General features: G+C 44.3%; 1 protein-coding gene across 1 annotated transcript in view; it reads left to right on the forward strand.

The window, feature by feature from the left end:
• The first annotated feature begins 3792 nt into the window (after positions 1–3792).
• Positions 3793–25245, forward strand: part of TMX3 (thioredoxin related transmembrane protein 3) — a 37022-nt gene continuing 15569 nt past the window's right edge. Inside the window, exons 1-8 of the mRNA XM_029921537.1 lie at positions 3793–3972; positions 4970–5024; positions 11240–11279; positions 12646–12769; positions 19683–19728; positions 21074–21154; positions 23077–23176; positions 23808–23885. Coding sequence (XP_029777397.1) covers positions 3927–3972; positions 4970–5024; positions 11240–11279; positions 12646–12769; positions 19683–19728; positions 21074–21154; positions 23077–23176; positions 23808–23885 — 570 coding nt within the window. The 5' untranslated portion in view covers positions 3793–3926. The remainder of the gene's footprint in view (positions 3973–4969; positions 5025–11239; positions 11280–12645; positions 12770–19682; positions 19729–21073; positions 21155–23076; positions 23177–23807; positions 23886–25245) is intronic.

Raw genomic sequence — 25245 nt, forward strand, 5'->3', positions numbered from 1 at the left:
CAAGTTTATACTCGCCTCGTTGAACAAACTGTGGAGTTTCCTATTTTTTAATTCTCCGTAAGACTTTGTAACAGACTTTTTTCCTTTCTCACAAATGCCTCCTCTGGTTTTGAAACCAAGTTTATACTCATCTTATTAAACAAATTGAGAAGTTTCTTAATTTTTTATTTTATGGAAGAGTTTGTAGCAGACTTTTTTTCATAAAAGCCAGAGAGCACCTTCACTTCATAAGACACTTTCAAACTTCTGATTCAATTTCTTTCATGATTATCGTTATTATCCTTCTAGGTCATGAATTGATCATGGTAAACTATAGTTTTATAACTTTTTGATTTTGTTCAATTTTTGTCATTGTGTTAAAGCTGTTCATCCCTTTAGCCTCTGCTATCTGTAACTATGTCCCTCTTTAGATCCTAATATTAATGTAATTATACTGAATGAACTATAACGGCAACGTAATCAAAATAACTGATTCCCTTCCATCGTTCCTTTAAACATTTCTCTGTGTAGGCATTCTTCCCTGCTCCCTGGATGAACATTCTAACAAGCCCATCTGGATACAAGATGTAATTAAATTGAAAGCACAATCCAATTATTCGTATACTCAGTCTTTAGTATTAACAAAAATTCTGAACTAGATTTACCATCAAAAAATTTTCCTTTTCCCGTGCCAGAGACTGTGCTAGGCTAGAAACTCACAGTGGGACTGGGGGTCTTGAATCACCTTCGTTTTTGCCTTTCCCAGCTAGCCACCTGGGGCCTGATGCTTCAAGAGTTGGCATGTAGACAGGGGAAACGAGATGGGTGTACTTCTCTTACCTGAACCCCTGAAACTGGCTTCTTCTTCTCCGGGCCCAAAAGATGATTCAGCCTGCCTCTCAGAAGGTGTCCAGGATTGGATTTCTGGATGCTTTAGACGTTTCCTCATGCTATTTCTGGATTCACTAAAACAAGAAATTTGTCCACTTTATTGCTTGCTTCAAAAAACACACTTATGGGTGCACCTGTGTGGCTTACTCGGTTAGGTGTCCAACTGTTGATTTTGACTCAGGTCATGATCTCATGGTTTGTGGGATTGAGCCCCGCCTTGGGGCTGCTTGGGATTCTCTGTCTCCCTCTTCTCTCATCTCTCTCTGGCTCATCCCTGCTCATGCACACACTCTCTCTCAAAATAAATGAACTTAAACACACACACACACACACACACACACACACACGCTCTGGGACTTCCTTTTTTTTTCCTTTCTAAATGAGTTAACATATATAAAGCATTTAGAACACTGCCTAACTAAATAGATAAGCCTTATGATAAGTGATAAGTGATTCGGTGATGACTCTTACGACCCATGCGGAAGTGAACTGTACCAGGGTCCAGTTTATTCACTGTTATGTTCTCAGTATAATTTCTGGCAAATAAAACAAAATGAACATCCCTGTGTATCTTTTGTGCTGTCCTTTTTCTGTTTTTCCACCCACTTCTTAAGGAGAATATTTAGTTCACTGATTTTCTTCTTTTTCATTCTAAAACAAAAAGGTGTTTGCATTTATATATTCTCTGAGATTTTGCTGCATCCTACACTTTTAATATGAATATTTTTGTTTACTTCAAAGTATATATTGGTTGTATTATTTTTTACAAAGATGTTCTTAAATCTCCAGATGTGGGAGATATTTTTATCTTTTATAAATTTATAACATTAAATGTATTTATGTGGTCAGAGAACGCATTGGTAATACCATATTTTTTCAATATGTTGAAATTTACTTTATGATATGCTAGGCATATCATTTTCTATACGTCTTCACTGTATATTACTGTATCCATTCCCTAATTATTTAATGCAGGTTTCTATAAAGGTCTACTGTGTTTTTAAACTTTTGTTCTTAGCACCTCTGTACATTCTTAAAAATATACTGAGAACTCCAGAGAACCTTTCTTCACTGTGGGTTATATCTAACAATACTTACCAAATTATAAGTTAAGTCTGAGACATTTAAAACACTTAAAACCAGCAATAAAACCATGACACACCAAAATGAAATAACTATAAAAACCTGGTTTATTTCCACATTTTTTCCACTTCATGTACTTTACACAAAGCAACCTAAAAATGAATGATATTTTCTGAATTGATTTTCTTTCCACACAAAATGAGATCTGCAGACCAGAGCAACAGAATCAAATGGGATGTTGTGAGGAATACAAATCCAGATCTGTCGGTTCAGATTCTGGAAGGAATATTCAGAAACCATATTTTACCACATTCTCCAGACAAATGATTACTATTTGTGAAGCCCTGTTTAACCCCATGTAAGGATCACCTTTCCATTAAAAAAAAAAAAAACCCATACAGAGCTTTATTTCTTCTTACAGTTTCATTGTTAGATTGCAGAAAAGTACATAAGCTTTAAGAGCAGAGCTCAATGCATATTCACAACGTGAACACATCCATACACCCAGGACTCAGGTCAAGAAAGAAAACACTACCTGTATGTACCTCGGCCTTCTACCACTTTTAGTTTCCCTGTTTTTAAGCTTAGGTACAGAAACTCATAGAGTGAGCACCTGCTTCTGAAGCTGGGAAGAACCTAGCCTAACTCCCAGGGAAATTGGTCAAACATCTGTAAGTTTAGCCAAAATAGGCTGACTGAAAAGGGGAGGAAGGAGGTAAGAGATCCTGCGAGGCAGAGTGCGGTTTACAAGCACAACAGCAGCTCTGGAGTCTGAAACATTGTTTCAAATGGCTATGCCATCATTCAGAGCCATTAACCAAATTACCTTCTCTCAGCCCCAGCATATTTAATCCGTATTTTTGAGAACCCTTAGTAGGATTATTTCTTAATGTTAAACTCAGAATAAACTAGTCACTCAATTAAAAAAATGTCTGACTCCGCTGGAGGCCTGCACTGGATACCATACTGTATGCATAAAATGGATGCCATCCAGGGCATGCTCTCAGTTAGATCCTGGAAATCAGGAAAGGAATTTTATGAGATCTCTGCCTTTTGGAATCTTGAGCCTAAAGTGAACTAGCTGACATCATAATCCATTTCTATTCTCATAACACATGTTCAAAATTGATTTATTCTAAATCCTCTGGTATTTTATCTCCGATAAAAATTTCATCTGAATCAGATGTAGTGACTGCTGCAGGAATGTTTATAAACATTTTTTGTTGTGTAGGGAAAAAATAGCAATAAATATTTTATAGTATTTTACTCTTATCAAAAATAATCAGAAAACAGGTACAAATTATCAATTACACCTTACGATCAACTTCATTATTTCAGGTTCCAAGAGAAACATTTTTTTTTAAATGGGAACGCATTAATGGAGCTTTGCACCAGAGTAGGTCTCTCATTCTGCAAACAATTCAAAGAAGATTCCAAACTCATTTTGGAAATATACGGGGGCTCACACAGCAACCCACGGCCTTCCGTCTTTCTCCGCCCTGAGGACACCCACCTCTTTTCACGAATTTGATCGCTCGCTGCCCACGAGCAGCAAGTGAAAGATGTGGCCGAATTAAGCTGCGCTAGAGGTAGCCTCACTTTCCCCTCTAGGTTTAGCCGGAATCTAACTTCCCGGAAACGCCCCCCGACTCCGCACGCCGCTCCGCCCCCACAGGAAAGCGCCCATAGGCTAGGTTCCCACGCTCCCGGACGCTGCCGGGGGCGCTCAGACTTGAAGGCGCGACGGCGCAAGCGCTGCGGTTCCGCGCATGCGCCGCGGCCCCGCGCATGCTCAGAGGCGGAGGCCGGCGGGGTCCTGGGAGAGTAGGGGAGGCCCGCCTGCCCCGCCCCCGCCCTCCGCGCGGAGCTTCCCTTCCGCGCCGCGACAGCCAGCTTCCCTTTCCGGGAGCTCAAGTAGCGGCCGCCGGTGTCTCTTTCTTCTCCGCGGCTTCCGCAGCTCTCCTGTGGCGGGCATGGCAGCCAGGAGACGCGGGGCCGGCCTAAGGCTCTGCGCCACTGGTAAGGACCGCGCGGGGTCGATGGGGACGGGGGCGATGGTGCGGGAGCGCGGGGGGGACCCTCTCCGGGGTGGGGTCGGGCCTGGGCAGGGGTCTCCCGCCTGCGTGCAGAGAAGCTCGGGGATCCGCCGAGATATCATCCCCCGCTGCTGGGTCGTTCCTCCAGAGTGGCAGTGCCTGGGGACCCGTGCCAGAAAAAGATGCGCCTGTCTTCCATTTGGTTCTTTGCTTAGTGTGGCAGGAAGTTTCAATAGCGCTGACTCCACTGATCGGCGTGAAGGCTCCACCACCCGGCTTGCGGCCAGACCTCGCTTTGGCTTCAGGTTCCGAGTCGTGTCCCTTCCCATGAGTTTTTACCCACCTGCGGCTAAGAGAGATGGCCAAGGACAGGTCATGGCCAGGTTGCCACACTGTGCGCTGTGAAAAGTGATCAGAGTATGTGGTGGCCTTTCTCAGCCTCTTGCCAGCATCAAGAACCCTGGTCCGCACTGGTGTGTGCACTCACTGGGCAACCGTTTGGTTCCCACTACGTGCCAGGCTGTGAGAACTGTGAGTGGTAGAGGTGTAGCTCAGTTTTGTTTCCACCCACACAGTGGGAAAAAAATAAAACAGGATTTTGAATAGCAGTTGGAGTTTATACTTGTGATTATTACTGGAGAAATATAGAAGAACGATTTCAGTGTCTGTTTAACAAAAAAGGTAGAATGGCAAAAAAGAAAACCAGGAATAAAGTAAAAGCACGTTGCAAGAGAACCTGTTTCTCAGACTTGCCAGCTTGCGTAAACTTTGCTGATCACAGGATAGTTGCCTGCAGAGTGAGTATTTGGTAAACGGATAAACTGCTTAGACTTCTGCATTGTTGGTACCTGGGAATGGACCAGTGATGGTTTTATGGTAGTTTGTAAAATGTCAAAAACCTTTTATAGATGACTGAGCATGTGGTACGAAACAAGTAATACGTTAGCATTTATTATTTTGTCCTTTCTTTTGTCTTCCAGTTTTTTTACTTGATATGGCTTTCTGTAAAGGATTTGTAGAAGACTTAGATGAATCGTGAGTATACCTATTTTTAGAGTGTTTTAACTTCTTTAAACTCTGATGTTATCTGAATATTTCCATGAATTTAAGATTTTGATAATAGAGGTTGTAATGGTTGGTATTTACATAGCACTAAATTTGTTTCAGAAGTTGTCCTGGGTCCTGTTGTACTCAGAAGAGTTTACTAACAATTCCATGTTGTATCTTATCATTTTTCATCGTATTTATTATGTTTTCCTGCTAAAATCACAACTGAGCAGGTGCTGGGATCTTGTAACCATACTGTATACTTATTTCTGTAGTGCCAGAGCATTAATCACAAGGCCTTGCTTGTAATAGGTGAGTAGGTGAGAAGTCCTGCTCCAGACAGGGCAAACCCCATGTGCCATCTCTCAGGCCTGACCTTAGGCAGTTATGAGACTGTTCTGGCGGGCCTCAGCAGGGAAGCTGCCCTCCCCACGCCAGACTCCGGTCCAGACTCTAGAGGGAGTTGTAGTCACAGACTAGGGCCCCCAGGCCAGCCATGTTCACGGGCATATGTGCATTCCTGCCCAGTTGCCTCTTTTGGAGGCCTCCCGATTGGGGGCCCCTCCCGCGGCGCTCCCTAGGCATCTCTGCTGACGCCTCTTTATCTGGGGGCTTTGCTGAGGCACTCTTCTTTGCCTGGACTCAGTACTTTTCCACTCGTGTGTCTTTCCATCTTTCACTCTCCTGCCTGCGTGTCCCTAACGAGGAGAAGCCTTCGGTTCAGTGCACCTCTCCAGTGAGGCGAATTCTTTTGTCTGTGCCGCGTCCACCTGACCCTCCCCTGGTACTGTTCCACTTGGAAAAAAGGAACAGTAAGGAGCTGGCGCCTTTTTTATTTCCCCCTTTGGCTTACGTTGTCACAGTGAGTAAAGACTTGATTATTGCTTTCAGTTTGGTTTGTATTCCTCTGCACAACAAATCTGGTACAGTAGTGAGGAGGTCATTTGAGCCCAGTGCTGGGAACAGCATGGTTTCTGAGGATCCGTGGAGCACTCGCTATGCTGATGGGTCATTGGAGACGGACAGTGGACTGTGTGCACAGAGTTCTTGGTTCCGAAAGGATCCATTGCTAATGTGGGGGTGACCCGGTAAAACTTGGTGGTGCCCTGAAGGCTGTGTCAGTGTAGACTTTCTCCTTTAGACTGCGTTTGCCATGGTGGCTTTGGCCTGAGGAGGGGGAGGAAGGGCCATAGGACAGACGTGGAGACCCAGGACCCTCACCAGGCTCAGCAGGGTGCTGTGTGAACAGCGCATGTGTGACAAGTTTTCTGTCACTGGAGAACAGGTCTGACCCAGTGACAGAGGCAGTAGTGGTCCCATGAGCCGTCCTGACGACCCCTTGGGTCTACATTGGGAGATTAGGAAACCGTGGATAATGTGACCCAGACTCAGTTCTGGGTTTCTCTTTGAGGCTCCTGCTTATTACGAAACCCAGGTCAGCGGCCTCACCTCATCAGTTCGGTCTGTCTGAGATGCGTTCCGAGTCTTCATGGACACAAATACCTAGACACAGAAAAAGCAGCTGCCACCAAGATGGCATAGAGTGAGCAGCACAGAGAGTGACGTAAGACAGGGAACCGAGTACCTACTTATAGGCAACCCAGGCATGAGCCTTTCCTGCAAACTCTCTGGGTCTGTCTGTTCAATAACGGGGTGTCAGAGGAGGAGATTGGTAGGGTCCTCATGGGGGGCCTCATGCCAGATACTAAGCAGTGGGGGGCCTGCTGGGCAGTCCCCACGAGGGTCAGCGTGCATGACAGCCTGTGTGACTGTTCCAGGTCCTGTCTCCTGCAGGTGAGCGGCCGAGCCCTGAAGCATCTCCCCACGCCTTCAGGAGGGATTGGGTAGAGTCCCTCAGTCCCCGAGGTGGGCTGGAGGGCTCGGGCCACGGTCAGAGTTCATCGGGAAGGTGGGGGAGGATTGTTCTTCTTGGGCCTTTGGGATATCCATGCACACTGATCCTGGTGCCAGGGTGACGAGGGTGCAGGTAACGCCCCAGCTTGGAGTCCACGGCGACCAGCACAGCGCTTTGGCCAGGTGCGGCCGTGGGTGAGGGCCTTCTAGCCCCTCCTGCTCAGAGAGTCGTTGGTGTAGATGTGTTGTATAGGTGCTACCTCCCATTCACCTTCGTCCCTAAGCCCCAGTGGGAATTGCTGTCATTCGGGCCATTTTAGTGGAGGCTGCAGAAGACTGCGAACCTGCCGGACTACCAGCTCTTGGTGCCATTTTCTCCCCTGAACGGTATTGGCTGCATGGTGAGTAAACAGCCAGCCTGATCGCAGAGCTGCAGGAGGACAGTGGCCCGTGAGTCTGTGTCTCCATCCAGTGGCCCCGCCTGGCCTGTGCTCGAGGCCCCGGGAACCAGGAGGCCGTCCGTATTCATTATAGATCCCTCGGTGAGAAAGTGCCGCTCTTGCCGTTGGCGGTACCTGACGTGAAGAGGCCACTGCAGGTAGCTCGGGAGACCGTCGCTGACCTTGCATGCGCAGTAGTGGGCTCAGGAGCAGAAATCCCAGCCTGTCCCTGAGCAGGGCCAGCTCTGGATCTCCAGGGGAAGGGAGTGGAACTTCGGGGAGCCCAGCTGGCATCTTGCAGCTTCATGAAGAGGTCTCGTGAGGCCCATCCGCCTCCCAGGCATAGCACCGCGGGTGGCACTGCGTCCTCCAGCCCGGTGGGGACCTGATAGACCTCCAGGACCACTGACGGACTCCTCCGGCTTATCTTGTGGAAATTGGATGTGGCTGCTGTCCGACCCAAAAGAGACCTGTCCTTCGGTGCGCGGGAAGGAGCGCTGCATCTTCATGCGGCGTGGCAGCTTGTGAGGGTATCTGCCCCCCTGAGCCCCCCACCGCCTGCCTGTTGCTCCCGCCCCAGCGCAGGAGCCCTACTGGGTTTGCACTGCCCCCCAGGCTGGAGCTCACGGCTTGGCCATTCAGATGCGGAGCAGATAAAACAGGATCCCACTGAGATGAGACATCTGCATGAAGATCACTTCTCCTCCTAATAAGTGGTTTCTTCTCCTAATTATTTTTACGACCTACAATGTGATGTGAGTTTGAGGGATGCAGTACGGTGACGGTTGTGGGCCGTATGCGGCGCCCTCCGAGATAGTGTTTTGTAAGCCGTGTGAGTGCTCACCAGAAAGGCCCACGTGCAGCAGAAGGAAGCGTAACCAACAAGCAGATCACGCTTTCGCCCAAATGTGGAGCCTGAAGCGCTCTCCACTCTGAAGCAGGCAGGTGTGCAGTAGGTTGCCCCCTGGACCCCGGAGATGGTGGCCCGTGGGAGTTCAGACCCCGTCCTCCCTTAGGCTGGCAGTGCACCGCGGCCAAGGTTGTGAGAAGACACTAGAACATTGTGAAAAGTCCGTCCCGCTTGTCAGACCCTGGGCAGCGCTGTTAATTCTGCCCCCAAACTCCTTCCTGCACGTGAGCGGGCAGGGGTGTTCTCAGAGCCACTGGGCGCCCCGTCCCCCCGGAGTATCCCGCAAGGTCTGGAGATCATTGACGTTTTCTCTGCCTTTGGCCTAGCCATCTCCATTCCATTGCGTTCCGCTGACTCCGGCCACCCTCCCGGGCCCTGGAAGGTCCCATTGGTCTCCTGTCCAGGTTCCCTGGGACCTGCATCTGATACCGGCCCTGGATCTGCTGCTCAGGCTCCTCCCCAGTAGGCCCCGCCACAGAGCATGTAATGGACTCTCGGTGCTCCGTACCACTCCTAATCCATAGGGAGGTTGAGCGTTTTGATGAACATTCTAGGTACAGGCTTAATCCACTGATGGGAGGGGGCAGGATTACCCCAGCCCGGACCACACATCTCGGGTCTGAGTCCCAGTGCAGTAGTTTGCCAACAGCTACTTCTCACTAGTGCTGCATGGTTAGCCAGGCTGTCTGTCCCCTCCCTTCCGTTGTGCAGCCCCTGCCTCTGCAGTCTCCGGGGAGGACCCTCTAAAGGACCTCCACACCCTTTCACCTCCTTCCCAAAGACCCAGATCACTGAGCGAGGAGAAGGCTGTTAGACGTTAAGGACTGGGAGACAGTAACCTTCTCCATCTATCACTGGGTGCAGAATGCGGTTTTTGCCTCAAGAATGATGACCGTCAGTTGGAGATCTCTCCTTTAACAATTTCCTTAAGGCGGCTGTGCCGCTTCGCCTGGGCAGCTCCGTGTGATACGTACCAGTATGCAAAGTAGAGGTTTTTATTAAACATAAGAGGAGCAGAGGCAGAGGATTTGGGTTTACCAACCTGGGAGATGGGTTAAGAGCGTCCATAGTGTAGGGCAGACCGTCTGTCACAGTTGGAGAGATGTTGAGCACCTTTGGACCTAAGAGCTCAGATACTGGAGAAATGTTCTCTTTGTCTTAGTTGTAGGTTTAAGAATCTTACTAAAATACCCCCATAGAGACTTTGTCATTTCATTCGGTGTAAATTTTGAATGTAGATCACTGTGCAAGGTATTAGGAGATGAAGTGAGCATATTTATAGTTGGATAACACATAAATAACTACGGTGTGCAAGGAAGTGGATAGGAGTCATAAAGAGGATAAAGATGATATGGAAAGATTGTTTCTAGCTGTGAAGAATTTAGGAATGCATTATAGAGTAAGAAAAGCTTTTAGCCAAATAGGATGTGAACGTGAAAGAATATAGAGAGTCAAATAAACCTTGTGAATTTAGGGGCACCTGGGCGCCTCAGTCAGTGAAGCATCTAGCTTCAGCTCAGGTCATGATCTTGTGGTTTGCAGGTTCGATCCCCAGGTTGGGCTCTGTGCTGACAGCTTGGAGCCTAGATAGAGCCTGCTTCGAATTCTGCCTCCTGCTCTCTGCCCTTCCCCTGCTTATTCTCTCTCTCTCTCTCTCTCTCTCTCTCTCTCTCTCTGTCTCACTGAAATAAACATTTAAAAACATTTTTTTAAATCTTAAAAAAAATAAAAGTAAACATTACGAATTTGGCTGTGTAAATACTACAGGCTGACTGGAAATCCTAGGGAGCTAACATCTGAATGGAAGGAGAAGTTGGAGCTAGCACGTGAGTGCGTGTAGTAATTTATACTTTGGGCGGTGGGGAGGTACGCAGGAGGTGTCTGATAAGAGGAACATGATCACATGAGCAGAACCATGTTTTAGGAAGAGTCTGGCTGTAGGGTGTTGTGTCAGAGGGTCCCCAACCTGCTCCCCCACGCCCAGGCTGGGTGACTGACTAGGTGCACTCAGAGGACTCGCCTGTAGTCGGAGTCACAGCTATGATTTACTTAGTGGAGGGACTCAGAGCAGAACCGACAGAGGGGAGAGCCATGTGGCGTGAATTCCAGAGGAAACCAGGAACAAGCGCCAGGAGTCCTCTCCCCGTCGGCTCCCCTGGGCTGCGCTTCGTTCCTTCATCCGGAACTGTGACCGCGTGTCTGAGATGTGATCTACCAGGGGGCTCAGAGAGACTCCGCGCTGAGGGATGTCCTCGCGGGGTGTCCTCCAGCCACCCTTCTGCCTGGTCGGTACCGGGTTTTCAGACTCCCACAAGGAAAGCAGGCGCTCATCATAAAAATCACATCGTTTGCACAGCGTTGGAACAATGACACAGCTTTTTGTTTTCCTTTCTAATGTTTAGTTTTGAGAGAGAGAGACAGAGCATGAGCAGGGGAGGAGCAGATAGAGAGGGAAACACAGAATCTGAAGCAGGTTCCAGGCTCTGAGCTGTCAGCACAGAGCCCAGCGAGGGGCTCTAACTCACAAACTGAGATCGTGACCTGAGCCGAAGTCGGACACTTAAGCGACTGAGCCCCCAGGGGCCCCTGGAACAATAAGCCATCTTATCAGGACCTGGTGGAAACCCTCCTGAAATTAAAGTTCCCGGACACCGGACACGGTCCGAGGGCCGAGCTGGTCAGGAAGGCAGCCTGGGCTCTCCCGGGGACACTGCCATGCACGGGTCAGTGGAGAGGCCAGGCGCCGGGTGCCCCCCTGGGTTTCTGCCAGGTCCCACCTCATTTTTTTTCTTTCTACTGCTGATTATTTTGTCAGTTGTCTCCTTTTTAGAAGATGTTTAATGCATAAGGTTTAGCGGTCACTTAGTAAAAACAAGTACATTAAAGCCTGTGGACAGAATGTGTTCTGTGCCCCGGTATTGATCAGTTGTTTCCCTCCACCTGCCGTGCAGTGGAAACAGACACAATCAAAGCTTGGTTTTCTCATTTTTGTTTTCTAGGTTTAAAGACAATCGAAAAGATGACATTTGGCTTGTAGATGTGAGTATGTAAATTTTTGTACTGTTTTCTACCTCTGCTGTTTTCTGGTCTCTTCCACACAAAATGGTGATGTACAGTTAGTGCATAGTGTATATTAGTCAGATTCTGTCGGGTAGTACTCTTTGGATTACTATATTAAAATGAACCACAGAGCCTTAAGGTTCCGGCACGGCAACCTGTTTATACAGAAATTTTGCAGAGGTTGACACGTGGATCATGCTGGAGGAGATTGTGGTCTGATTTCACTACAGAATTCACTCCGAGATTGTGTATGTCACATGACAGTCAAAATCATGTTTTCATCTTGATAGGAAACAAAATCAAATTTTCATCCTCCTTTTCTTCCTCCCTTTCAAGTTTGGAATTTATTTAAGCCTCATATTTGGGATTCCTTTTGCCCTCCCTCAGTAAAGACTTAGCGGCAGTGAAAGAGGTGGAGTGAGCACAGGAGGGTGACATTGCTGAAGCCAGGCGATGGGGCACTCGAGTCCCTTGTTTAACTCTCTCTCTCCTTTTGTGTCTGTGTGAACATTTCCATAGCATTATGTTAAAAAATAGGTAAGTCTCGGGGCACCTGGGTGGCTCTGTCGGTTTCAGCGGCTGGCTGACTCTTGGTTTCAGCTCAGGTCAAGATCTCGCGGTTTCTGAGATCGAGCACTGCATCAGGCTCTGCACTAACCGCACGGAGCCTGCTTGGGATTCTCTCTCTCTCTCTCTCTCTGCCCCTCCTCCACTCACGCTCGCTCTCAAACATGAAAACAAAAACCAAAACAGATAAATCTTGTTTATGAAAGCTCAACAGTTTGTTACCCCTTTTAACTGGAGAGGCCTGTTTGCACCCCAGCCCTCCGGTGATACTGACTGTGGTTTCAGTTTGGTCACCCGACGTGTCCTTGGGCCCAGACCATCATCTTCGTGACCCCCCTCGTTGCCTTCCCGGGCGTTATGCCTAACGTACCAAAGGTGCCGCCTGTGTTGGGATTTTTGTAATAAAGTCACAAGTGCCCATTCTGAACTGAACAGGATGTCGTGTGATGTATGTGTATTTGGTGGTTTGATTTTATGTATAACATAGACTCCCCGTGAAGCAAAGACTTTTCCTTGTAAATTATTTATTTTAAATAGGAGCCAGTAATCCGTTTACATGAATTTAAGGTAAAACCGGTGTGAGGTATTTGGGAGTTAAATGGTCTAGATTCATGTGTGCGTGTTTTATCTTTGTGTAACCCCTTTTAAAATTATATTTAGACATTTTGTCTAAAATGGATTCTTTATAAGATCATTTAGTCAAAGAGATTCTTTGAAAATTAAGATTGATGTACATAAGAGCACAACATCTCAGTGGTTGTTTTTCCCCCCCAACAAGTTTTATGCACCATGGTGTGGCCATTGTAAAAAGCTGGAACCGATTTGGAATGAAGTTGGCCTTGAGTTGAAGAGCATTGGGTCTCCAGTTAAAGTTGGAAAGATGGATGCCACTTCCTACTCCAGTAAGCGCTTACTCTGTGTATTGCTTTACTGTTCTCACAGTGAAAATGCTTTAGTCACATGACGCAGCATTCAAGGTAGGAAGAAATGTCTATTTTTTGCTCGTGTAAATTAAGATTATCTTAATAATTGAAGATCGTATTCTTTATTGAGTTAAGTGAATTAGCATGAAATGTGTAGCCTGCTGTGTGCGTCCCTCGTGTACCTGAGACGTGTGAGCTGCGCCTCTCCGCCTGCCCGCGGCAGCTGCAGGAGCTTGAGTGTCGTGCCGGTGTGCTGTGTGACTCAGGCTGAGAGGCGATGTCTCAGTAGTCTGACAAGCCGTGCTGGAGGAGTAACCAGGGGCTTTAAAAAGTTGAGTTGAGTTAGAATAAATACAAGGGAAGATCGGGAGTGTATTCGCGTTAGAGAGGACGTGACAGCAGAATCTTCGAGTCGAACATGAGCTGCGGTGTTCCGGGGACGAGACGTCGAGGCGGAGGCCGGCAGCCGCAGCGGTGGACGGGGCTCACCCGCTGCCCTCCGTCGCCGGCAGAGCGGCGCTGGAGCCCGGCCACGCTCCGTTGTTTACAGCGTCTGTGCCCGTTTCCATGCTCCGTGGGCAGAGTCGGGCAGGTGTGTCCCCAGGGCGCCTGAAATACTTACTATCTGACCCTTTGCAAAAAATAGCTTACTATCGCTGATCTGAAAAGATTTGAGAAAAGAAAAATTAAAGTTTAGTGAAGTGTGAGGTATCCTAGAAATCTGGAAGGAGCAAGGCTTCAGAAAGCTAAACCGGATTCACCTTCTGCTTCTGCCTGCCACTTTGTAGATCGCATTGCCATTGTCTTGTATTGTTAGTTTTTTTTTTTTTTTTTTTTGAGGTTTGAGTGATGCGGCTCAGGTGCTCAGCACACACAGCTTCCTTTCTCCTCCCATCAGCGAGCAAAGCGGAGTTAGGTCATGCACGTTTCTTTTTAGGAAATCAGGATTGTACTCCGTACAGCTTTGGCAGAGGACAGACCTGTGTCCGAACCCCACACACGCTGCGTGCTGCGTCCGGGGCTGTGGGGGAGGCCTTGACCTCGCGCTGTTTGTTTCCGTGTCTGTAAATGGGAAAGTGGAAATCCTCAAGGCTGCGAGGATCGTGTTGGCGTTTCCTGTTCAAAATCGTTACCGCAGTGGCCAGCGCTTGTAAGATGAAGTATGAGACCAGATTTTAGGGGTACCTCACATCACAGGATTTTATATTTTATCAGTTGTGAATTAAGAGGTGATACACATTTTGGAGAAGGCAGATGACTAGATAGAAATGATCCTGTCAGCGACTGGTAGGCTAGAAAAGAAGAGTTAGAGACCAGGTCACCTACGGCACCTTGCGTGTGCATCTGGGTGTGGGGTGCTGGGGTCCCAGACGTGACGGTGACAGCGGAGCAGAGAGGAATCGGTCGTCCCTACAGACGTGTTCGAGGCTGAGACCCCAGATGCGATAGGTCGAAAACCATCACAAGTCACAGGATAAGATTCGCAGCGTCCTTACCGAACTGCACCACTGCTGGCTGTTTGGAAAAGAAACGCTGCCTTTCGGTGCGTTCCCCTGTTCTCAGCTGCTGTGAATGTTGCCGTTTGGCTTACGGATGTCTGAGAATACGGCGCTGGGGCACGAAGAGCCGGGGTACAGCTGGGGGTGAGCGCTGCCGTCCCCGAGTCAGACACGGGATGGTGGAAGCTCTGAGAGGCGACCAGAGCGACGGCAGGAGTTCCCGCCCACTCAGAACGGTGTGCTTGCCCTGATTTGTTGAAATAAGCTCTCAGCAATGTTTGAGGAATTATTGCTCCTAACTGTTGCTCCTGAAAGTCTGTGCTTGTCCCTTGGTGATCTTGTCTCATTGGTCCTTGTCGATTAGCCGTGCGTGTACTGCAGCATTCATCCACATAGTGAGCCACACTCACTCACTTTGTTTACTAACCACTGTGTCAGTCTCTGGAGGTTAAAGACACACCAAGCAAATCCTTCTCGTCCAGGAGATGATTAGTCTAATAGAGGGGAAAATACGAATAAACCCACAGGTGCAATAAAGTCTCAAACGTAGCAAATTCCTGTGATCGTTGAATCATTTCATGGAATAGTAAAGTAAAATAATATATAAAGGGACATGGGTTTATAAAGAAAAATAATGAAAAAAAATAATGCTACAGTTTACATTAAGTGAATTCTTTTTTATGGTATCTAATTGATTAGCTGACTGTTCAGTGCGTATTTAGTGTCTGTGTGTGGCACTGTTTAAGTGACACTATGGTTAGGAGGAAAGAGTATCTAAGACTTTTTTTCCTGAGTTGCTTAGAAAAAAATGTCTTAAATGCTATGATTAAAATGCCATATTCTTGTAGGTACTAAGACTTAATATGTGGATTGTAGCTTTTTAGGCACTTTGTGGTGGTACTATTTTTCATTCCATTATTCATAATCATTAAGAGATTTAAGTTTTGGTCTCTGATACATGATTGCTACAGATTCTATCTATCATTCACTTTAGCGTTGTTCAGTCCTGTCAGTTAGGAGGAGAAGGAAGCCTCTGTAGGCCGGGCAGAACGCCTTCTCTCCAGCAGCGCACCTAGCTCCGGGGAAGGGGCTGGGGAACTGGTGTGGGAGGACCAGCTTCTGCCAGGCCCTGTGATGGCTGCTCCCCGCCCCTCATGCCCTGTCCTCCCTGGGTGTGCCGTGCTAGGCCCTCCAGCCCTTGCCCTGCCTGCATGGCCATGCTTGCGTGTAAGTCCTTGCCACTGGCTGAGTCACACAGGCGTGACTTATTGGAAAATCATCCTTTTGTCAAAAAGTTGTAGAGTCGCTATTCGTTCTGCAGGTATTTAATGAGCACTTACTGTATGCCAGAATGTACCAGGCACAGTCTAGGCATCAGTGATACATCAGTGACCAAAGCAGACAAAAATCTCTACTCTCGTGGAATTTATATGCTAGATGGGAGAGACAAATGATAAGCAGTAAACATAAGTTAAACTGTCATGTTACTTAGTGTTTGGAGTCAGTAATGGATGCATTTTATTCTTCATTATATAATTAAGGTGATGCTTTACATGCTGTTGAAAAAATATTATCTTCCGGGCATTTTTTTTTTTTAATTATTTTTGAGAGACAGAGACAATGCGAGCAGGGGAGGGTCAGAGAAAGAGGGAGACACAGAATCTGAAGCAGGCTCCAGGCTCTGAGCTAGCTGACAGCACAGAGCCCAACACAGGGCTCGAACCCACAAACCATGAGATCATGACCTGAGCCGAAGTCAGACACTTAACCAACTGAGCCACCCAGGTGCCCCTCTTCCTGGCATTTTTAGAAAAGGTTTAATATATTTGTAAACTACTGTCTAGAGATTACAAATAGGTTTTTGGCACGTGAATCTTAAAATGTCCTTAAATACCTCAAGGCAGCTCCAATGCAGGCCTTTTAATTGAACTTAGAATCAGATAGGTAAATAATTGCATTTTTTTCCCCAAACTAACTGTCGACATTATCCTGTGTCTCCTTGTAAATACTTAAAGGATTGGTGTGTCATGAGTCCCGTGGGTCACTTTTCAGGCATTCGCAGCGTTAGTGTTGCTCAGCATTGAGTCCACAGACAGTCTACACTATGGTTCCCTGGGCTGCCCAATATAAATGCGGACTCTGAAGGCCCATGCCAGCCCCGCCAAATGAAAGTTTTTGAGATTGGGTCATGATAAACCTGTGTTTTTAACACGGACTTCAGGTAATTCTGCTCTGCCTAAGTTGGAGAACCATAGGGTAATGTGTTATTTTAATGAATATTTATAGGATTTGGGCTCGGAGAGAGATTACTCAGTGATCAAGTAAGGAAAATCTCTAGGGTATCTGAGGGTCGCTTATTCTCAAGTATGTAATTGCAGAGATTGGAGCCGCATATCATCATACTCAGTCAGCAAATCTGTGCATATGGAATTCTTGAACTAGAAACTTGAACTATCATGAATTATCCTGCCTTGTGTGTTTGGGATGTGTGAAAATTTTCCTGATGGATGGTTTTAACTAATAATGCTATAATCAACATTAAGAAACTATATAAAGATACATATTTCAGCCTCTCTTTATTGAGAACCAGAATTGTTTCTCATTTGTACGTTAAAATCTGTCCCTGTGACGGTGTACTGATTTCTATTATGAAATCACTGAAATTCTATTTATTCCTCAACGTAAGTGTGATACCATTTTATAGTCAAGATCGTATTTGACTTCCCTCTGATCTGTAAGGTCAGAATGACATTTGGCCAATGACACTCTTAACTCTGATCTCTCACTCGTAGAGGATATTGGCAAATTGGTTTTACCTTTCTAGATTATACCCTTTTGATCAGTGACTCTATTTCAGAATTGCTCGGTCTTGGCACTTTGGACATTCACCACGTTTCACAGCCGGTCTCCACCCTCTGGCTGTTCTCATTTCAAGGAGACAACAGAAAGGAAATCAGGGGCTGCATGTTCAACCTCATTTTATGAGCATTTAAGATGATACAGTTTTAGAAAAGTTGTTCGTGTTATAGGTGGATTTATGAAGGAATTGATCTCAGGTCTCAACTACGACAGAGTAAAGAACAAAATGTTAAAACTCAGACTTTGAGCTTAGTCGTAGCCCTGCTACCGATTCAATGCTGGCACGTCAGCAAGTTACCACATCTTCCTAAGTATCCATTTCTTTATCCGAAAAGTCACATTAGCGCCCTTCCCCTGCACACACAATTGGTCTGAAGGTGTAGTCGAAGGTACATTAAGTCAATTGGAAGGTAGTTTACACTGATAGTTCTTCTTACTGTTATCTATACATTATGTGTCAGCAGCTACCTGACGGATCAGGATGAAAAATAGAAGGGAGATGGACTTCAACATTTGGGGATCTCTGTGTGCCAGGCTCGCTCTTAGACGCTTGTTCTCATTTTAAAAGCCCAGCCACCGGCCCAGCCAGAGGAGTGCTGTCCCCAGAAGGGAACGAGCTGCCCAGATGATACATGGGCAGTTGGAATCCTGACCTACATCATTTTAAGTCTATAGCCCATGCTTTGGTGTGTGTGTGTGTGTGTGTGTGTGTGTGTGTGTGTGTGTGTTTAATACAACTGTTTTCCTCTAGGGAAATGTGGTTTTAGAAGTCACTGCCAAGTTGAAATTATATCAGAGATAAAGTTACTGCTCAGAGTCAAGGTCCTAGAGAGGGGGTGAGTACCTCTCCATCTTAGGCATCTGCTAACTGAGGCCCAGGAAATGACGTGGTGGGACTGAAGTGTGGGGCCGGGATTTGGGCTCTGCAAACTGTTTGGAGGACCGCCGCTGCATTTCCTATTGATGGCATGTCTTCTTCATTAGATTTGTTTAAAAATAAACCTTACAACAAATTAAATTATTAGTGGGATATGCAGCCCCTCCCACTCAATTATATTAGTCTTGGTTGAAGGTAATAAGGGCTGAAATTTCCCCACCTCCTTGAGTTGGGAAGGGGGGCGTTAAGAGCATATTTTATTCACATAATATCCCCCAAATCATTTTTATATTTTTATGCTCAGAAGAATTCAGTGTCAATATCTGTGGTCTCCAAGTAGAATAGACTTGGCAGAAGTCAATGGGCACAAAGAAAGTATGTACTTGGTTTAAGTTCATCTGGCCGTCAAGAGGCCAGACCTCTGTCTTCGGGACCTGAGTTATTTTTGTTACCTCTGCTGTTTGCGTTGCTTCCAATAAAGCCTTCATCACTGTCCTGACCCTGACTCTGTCCATCAAAACCGGTTCATCACTGTCCCGACCCTTTCAGTCACCTTTGTTCGTGTTCAAGGGAGAAACTCGACTGGTGACAAGGAAGGTCGAGAGATTTTGACAGTTCCTTTGCCACAGATCCACCGTGTCGTGACTCTGTGTGCCGGGCAGTGCCGAGAGGCCAGAGACGACTGGTAAGCCAGAGCCCGCATCAGTCCTTCCCTGCAGCCGCCATGGACATCCCGGAAAGCCCCGGAAGGAACAAAGGGAGGGACCACGTGAATAAATACGTTATATTTTACATACACTGGTATGGTTGTGTAAATGTGCTATATCATATCTACCAATAGAGGCTGCCTATTTCCTTCCTGTCCCGATTTCCTTGAATCTGGAACGCGGGACGGTGTTAATTTGCAGTGGAGACGCTCTATCTCTTCAAGTGCTGGTTCCGTATTTGATTGTTTGTGTTTCTTCTTTCCCTCAAAGAGATGCTGCCGTAGCAACCATGTCTCCAATTCAGTAACGTGAGGACTTCAGGATACTCTCTGATAGTAACCAGAATGATTCTAGGTTATTACAGCCGCAGAAACTTAGAAAACAAGTGAAGTTGCTTTTAGATCATTTATCGAGTGCAGAAACTAAGTAATTTTGCAAATACAATTTACCTTTTTTAAAATTAAGATACAATCCAGTTCTTTTAAGGCTTAAAAACACTAAAGGAAAGGGTGATTTTGCTTTTGTTTTTGTTTTTGTTTTTATGTATTTTTTGCAAGGATCCAATGAGACCTAGAAAAAAAATATTTGACCTGGAAAATGAAATCAGATGACAAATGAGACTTTACATATATATTTTTTAACAGGAATAACTTGTAAAATAAATATTCTTTGAACTATTCTTTTGGCATTTATTTCTTAATCTCTTATAGTGTTTTGTGCTGGCCAGAGGTTGGATTATTATTAAGTAATTGTTTTGTATGAGAATGTCATGTTTTTTTATTTTTTTGTGTATGAATTTCTATTCTTAAAGACTTAAAAACAACATAGCTATAAGGGTTTGTATAGATCTATAGTTTTGGTGTTTTTTTTTTTAAGTAAAAGGCTCATTTACTACCTAGTCTCTAATTTTTAAAAAAAATTTAGAATTATTTATTCTTTTTCTTATCAAGGCATTGCTTCAGAGTTTGGAGTTCGAGGTTATCCAACAATTAAGCTGTAAGTTGAGTGTTGTATGTTTATATGTGTATTTTTCATTAGTTCACTCTACTTACGTTTTATTACATTAACTTCCAGTAGCTTCCTCCGAGGATGGATGGTGGGGGCAGCGGTTCTTTCCAGGTCCAGTTGGTGATCGGAGGAGAGCACTGCCTCTCTCTGCTCTGCTTTGTATGAAGCGAGTGCGCTGCCTCCGGTCACTCACTGAACGGCTCTGAGTGCTCCCTGCGGGACCGCGTCCTGCGGGACCAGACGTCCGCTGTCGGCTAGGACGAAGGGCTTTTACCCCTGAGGAGCCCAGGAGGGTGTTCTGCCGCATCATGCGAATCCTGTCTCCTCACAAAGTTTACTTTTCTGTGACTAAAACAGACTGACTTCAGTAGAGATGGAAGGAACCAAGAGAATCAAATTGATGTATTTAATTCTAATCTCTAAGTATGGACGAAATCTCATGTAAAGTGTATACAAGTTGGGAGAAATGGTATGCTAATTAGTTCTAAACAATTTATTTTATAATCATAATTTCACTGAATTTTCTCTTGAGTTTCTTCCTTATTTTGGTAGTGTGCAAGTTGAGGAATAATTTTGACATTTATTTTTATAATAAAGTAAGCTTTATTTCAGTATTTTGGAAAGCTCACATTTCAAAATTTGACTCATTTTAAATTTTTATTTCTTGGGTTTTGTGTTGACTTCCCTCCTTCCCCTACTTTCAGAAAATGTTTGCTAAGCCTCTTTTACTTGTGTCAAGTAAATTATCCTTTCTATTCTTTTTATTGAGTTATACATGTTCCCTGGTGCTTTCACACTTTTTTTAAGTCACAGTTGGACACACATTTCATTGGCAGGCTTCTGGAAAATTACCCTGATTTTCTAGAATAGGTGTTTTATGCATTGTTTTACTCTGTAATCTTAGATACTCTGTCAAGTTACTATGATGTTGTGTTGCTTACAATTTGTTTTCTCTCCACCAAAATACTATGAATTCCTTGTCATTTTTTAAAGTAGAGAAGATAGTGAGAATTAGAATGCTTCGACAGACTTTTGACCGTGATTGTGTATAGTATGCACTTTTCAGGAGGCATAGATAGAATGCAAGTATCTCATACAGAATAAACTATTTTCATGTGATTTTAATAAGATACACCCTTTCTCTTTATATTTTGAGTTGTTGGTCCCCTGAAGCCAGTTGCCTACTGTATTTTTACATGGTTATGCTACTTCTGAAACGTCTCTGCATTTACTGTTTTATATTCTGTAATTGTATGTAACAATAGTGATTAGCATTAAGTACTAGAAGAGTTCAAATAATCTCAGGTTTTATCCTTTTTTTTTTCTTTTAAAGATTAAAAGGGGACTTGGCATATAATTATAGAGGACCACGAACTAAAGATGATATTATTGAGTTTGCTCACAGAGTATCTGGGTAAGTTTTTATTAAGAAAGGCCTTTACTATATGGTACCAATATTTTAAAATTAAATGTATTTTAATAGACCATATTGAACGCACATTTTTTAGAGACTTAACCTAAATAAAATCTGTTCATTTATGACCAAAGGTAGGAAGGGTTATGTAGGGTATGCAGAGAGATAACTTTAAGGAAGCAGAAGGAACTGTGGTGTGTGTTATGTACTTTTAACCTCACATTTAAATTCATTTCATATGTAGAAAATTTTTCCCCAGTGGATTTTTAATGCATTTTCAACATTTGGTTACTTTAACGCCTTTGAATTATAATTTTTATTTCCTATAAATTTGTTCTTGTGATGTCTCATTTATATCAACTTATTTTTTTGTTGTCTAATGTCAGAGTTTTTAAAAGAAACCCCACAGTATTATTCTTCTGAATAGACTTGGGTTTAATCCCTGGCTGATGATATTGGAAAATTCTTTTTAGATATAGCTAACTAAAATACTTACCCTGATGTTATATGCTGCTTTCTGCCAACTGTGAGGTATTATTGCACATTTTGCTCAGAATGTGACATAATTAGAGCCCAGGGGCCTATTTCAGTTATAGATCTCTGAGGTTTTACTGATAAGGAAACAGAAATTCGTTCTCTTGTAAGAATCCTGTTGGTCTGAATGTGATGATTTTGCTTTTTTAATCTCCATCTCCCTTGCTGGGGTAGAAAGAAAGTTGTTGCTCATAACTACTCAGTGTGACTGTGTGGAACTTCTTAAGGGGAACATTCATCAAGGTGGGTTAACCTATATTAGCTTTGAAAGTATAGGCACTTTCTTGTGAGTTCAACAGGATGTACTATATAGATGCCTTTAGAGAGCTTTAAAGTCAATTGAAATATCGGGGGAGATTTATTGAGAGCATGGCATTGTCTGGCTTAAATTATTTGAGAAAAGGCACAGAATTAAGAATGCTCTTTATTCAAGTCCGCAAGGCTTATTGATATAATTTTCACTGCATTGTCTCGCTGATTGCATATTTCATTTTCTTTACATGCTTTCTGAATATATTTAAGATACCTTTCTATTATACTAAGGCATTGCCGGTAGGATATACTTTATCCCCTGTGGTTAGATTAGTCTTCATGTTTTGGCGGTTTTTAACGAGTTTTACTTCAAGCTTAAGACGGACCTCTGACGTAACCGGGGGTGACTCTGTTGCACAGCAGTTTCGTGACTCGGTCCTGGACTTGCGTCACTTACCCGTTAATAACTCAGGGACGAAAACGGGCGAGCGCGATGCGGCGCATCTCAGGAGTAGTGCACTTCAAAACTGTGTTTGCCTTTGCAAACTCTGTATTATTCTTTTTGCAGATTTAATGCAGTAAGAATCTGATAATACACACCACATTTCTAAGAAGACTGACTCTTTTGTAGTTGTTTAACAACATTTTGTGATATGTTTTATAAGAGCCTTTGGTATAAGCCATCTAGCATTTAAGTGGATACAAATCTTCTTCACAGAGTATTCTAGTTCCTGACAGAACACATTGACAGTGCGTTAGCATGAATGATCTCACAAAAGGGAGAAAAGTAATTCTCATGTGGATTGTTTTATTTTTAGCTGAGGACTCCCGGTGGATTATAGTTCTGTTCTTCTCTACCTAAATATTGTCTAAGATGGCACTCTCTAAAGGGATGTACTTTAAACTTGTTTGTTATTTTTTAAAAATTACTTTTTAAATTGATTAGCTTGTGCGTTCTGTGTTTTCATTATGTGGGTACAATAGTAGCCATGGCCATACTTTTATTAGATTTATGTGGATTGGGTGATTACTTAAAATGCAGTTCCTACAACATTAAAACTTTATAACTCTAGACCTATATTGTGTACTATCTTTAGTTCAAACACAAGTTAATTTTTTGTTTTATTTTCAAACAGGGCTCTAATTCGGCCACTTCCAAGTCAACAAATGTTTGAACATGTGCAAAAGAGACACCGTGTGTTTTTTGTTTATGTAGGTGGAGAGTCACCTTTGAAGGTATCAAATGATTTTATTTTTTAATGTCACAAATACAGATGCATTGTGATTGAATTTTCTATATAGCCGAAACTTCATCCAAAACTCAAAATTACTTCACTCTTATTGGAAATATTTTAGTTCTGTCTGACTATTTTTCTAATGAAAATACTTTTTTGTAAGTGTTTTGTAAGTATGTGCCCTCAGTTATGTTTGCTTCACGGAACAAATGAATTAAAATATGTTGCTTGCCTTAGTATTTCTTTTATCCACCTGGTTATGCAAGTTTTGTGTTGCTTTTTATTATTTTTGGCCCTTTGAGACTGCAGAATGCAATTTGACTGTAAACGTTGTAAAGATTATTTATATGTGTCTAAACACATCTTTTCCTGTAACTTTCAAACTAGTCAATAGGAGTTGAGGTTTTGTTACACTTAACGTTATATTTAGAGGCATAAAAAAGCACTGAGTTTCAGTGATCTTTTTGCCTTAGAAACTGGTTACTTCGTGTGCTACTTCTCACATAAAAACACTAAGGCACCAGCTGTGAGGAGACTGCCCAGCACGAGACTAAGGCTCTGAAAGTTCAGGGAGGAAGGGACTCTGAGCTTCGTATTTAAAAGTCAGCTGTCTTCTTTTTGTGTCTTCACAGGAGAAATACATCGATGCTGCTTCAGAACTAATTGTATATACGTACTTCTTTTCTGCCTCGGAAGAAGTGGTTCCTGAGGTAATATTTAAAACTGGATGTTGATGACTTAATTTCATTTTTTAAATTATTACTTGATCTAACATCAGATTTACTTACTGTCGTACGTACAGAAACAGTAAACATGTTAACTCTTTACCGCTGACACCAGGTTGCTTATTGTTAATAAGCAAATACCGCGAGATTCCTAGCATTTAGGGACTGTGCTTATTAAGTTCGTGCTTTTTTTCCTCTTTAAAATAATAGCAGTAGTAAGAAGTGATAAACCAAACTGTTAAATTGGCTTATAAGTAGTGGAGTGATTCATGTATTTATGTATGTTAATTCACAGCTAGTTCTTACCTGATCGTGGGCTGTGCATCCTGTTAAGTCCTTGATAACTGAGGACAAGCAAGATCCTCAGGATCCTGACAGGGCAGAGCTTAAGTTCTCTTGGGAAGAGGAAGTGTGCTCAGTTTTCTGTTGCTCGTGACATGTTTTGGGTCATGTTCAGTAAGCAAATACATAAGCACAACGTAACTGCTATGAAAACAGAAGCGAAGGAGCGTTGGGTCAGTAGGGACAGGTCCTGACGCCGTCTGACGGCACCCAGTCCTCGTGCGGGGACGGCGTCTTCAACCGGAATCCCAGCGCCTCCAGTTCTGGGAGGGCACAGGCAGTGTCTGCCACGTGGACACCCTTTTGGTCATCGTGTGTTGTATTTATTATTGTTAGCTGCTCGACTAGTTTCTTCAAACATTCTTCAGTTATTCCTGCGAATACCAGCATGGGTCATCTCTGTTTTAGTTCTGTGTATGTGGTCGCAAAAGTCTGCTGCGGGGAGTCTGTGTTATTTCAGAATAATATGAGGAGTTTTACTCCCATAGAGAATTCTCAAATACGGACAAAGCCCGTGATTTTATTTCCCCACCCACCTATCGCCATTTTGAACTTTTTGTTTAGTCATGCAAAGCTTCCTTAGCCTTATGGCCTTTTAGCTAGTCTTTATGAAAACCTTACTTACTGAGTGTAAAAAGGGATATAAAGATGAAGACAGGTTCTAGCTTGAGGACACCTAAAGGGGAATGGAGAAATCTGGCCTAAGGACAAGTAACCGTAATATCAGTGAGTTTAAGGGAGGAGGGGTTCAGAATGTATGAGAATCAATGGCGGCAAGATTCCTGCTGTCCGTTAAGGAAACGGGATGGCCAGCTCGGGCCTCCTTGCAGGAGGGGGTGCTGGATGTTGAACAACGACTATCAGAGCAGGTTTGTCGATGCGTTGCCGAGAGCAGTGACTAGAGGCACTAGATGACAGAGCCTTACCTGCGGGCCTCACTGCTGCCTTTAAAGTCGTTGTTTTCATGGTATTGTCCCATTTTCAGCAGTCACGTCAGCACATC

This window comes from Suricata suricatta, chromosome 14 (assembly GCF_006229205.1).
Source record: "Suricata suricatta isolate VVHF042 chromosome 14, meerkat_22Aug2017_6uvM2_HiC, whole genome shotgun sequence".
NCBI lineage: Eukaryota > Metazoa > Chordata > Mammalia > Carnivora > Herpestidae > Suricata > Suricata suricatta.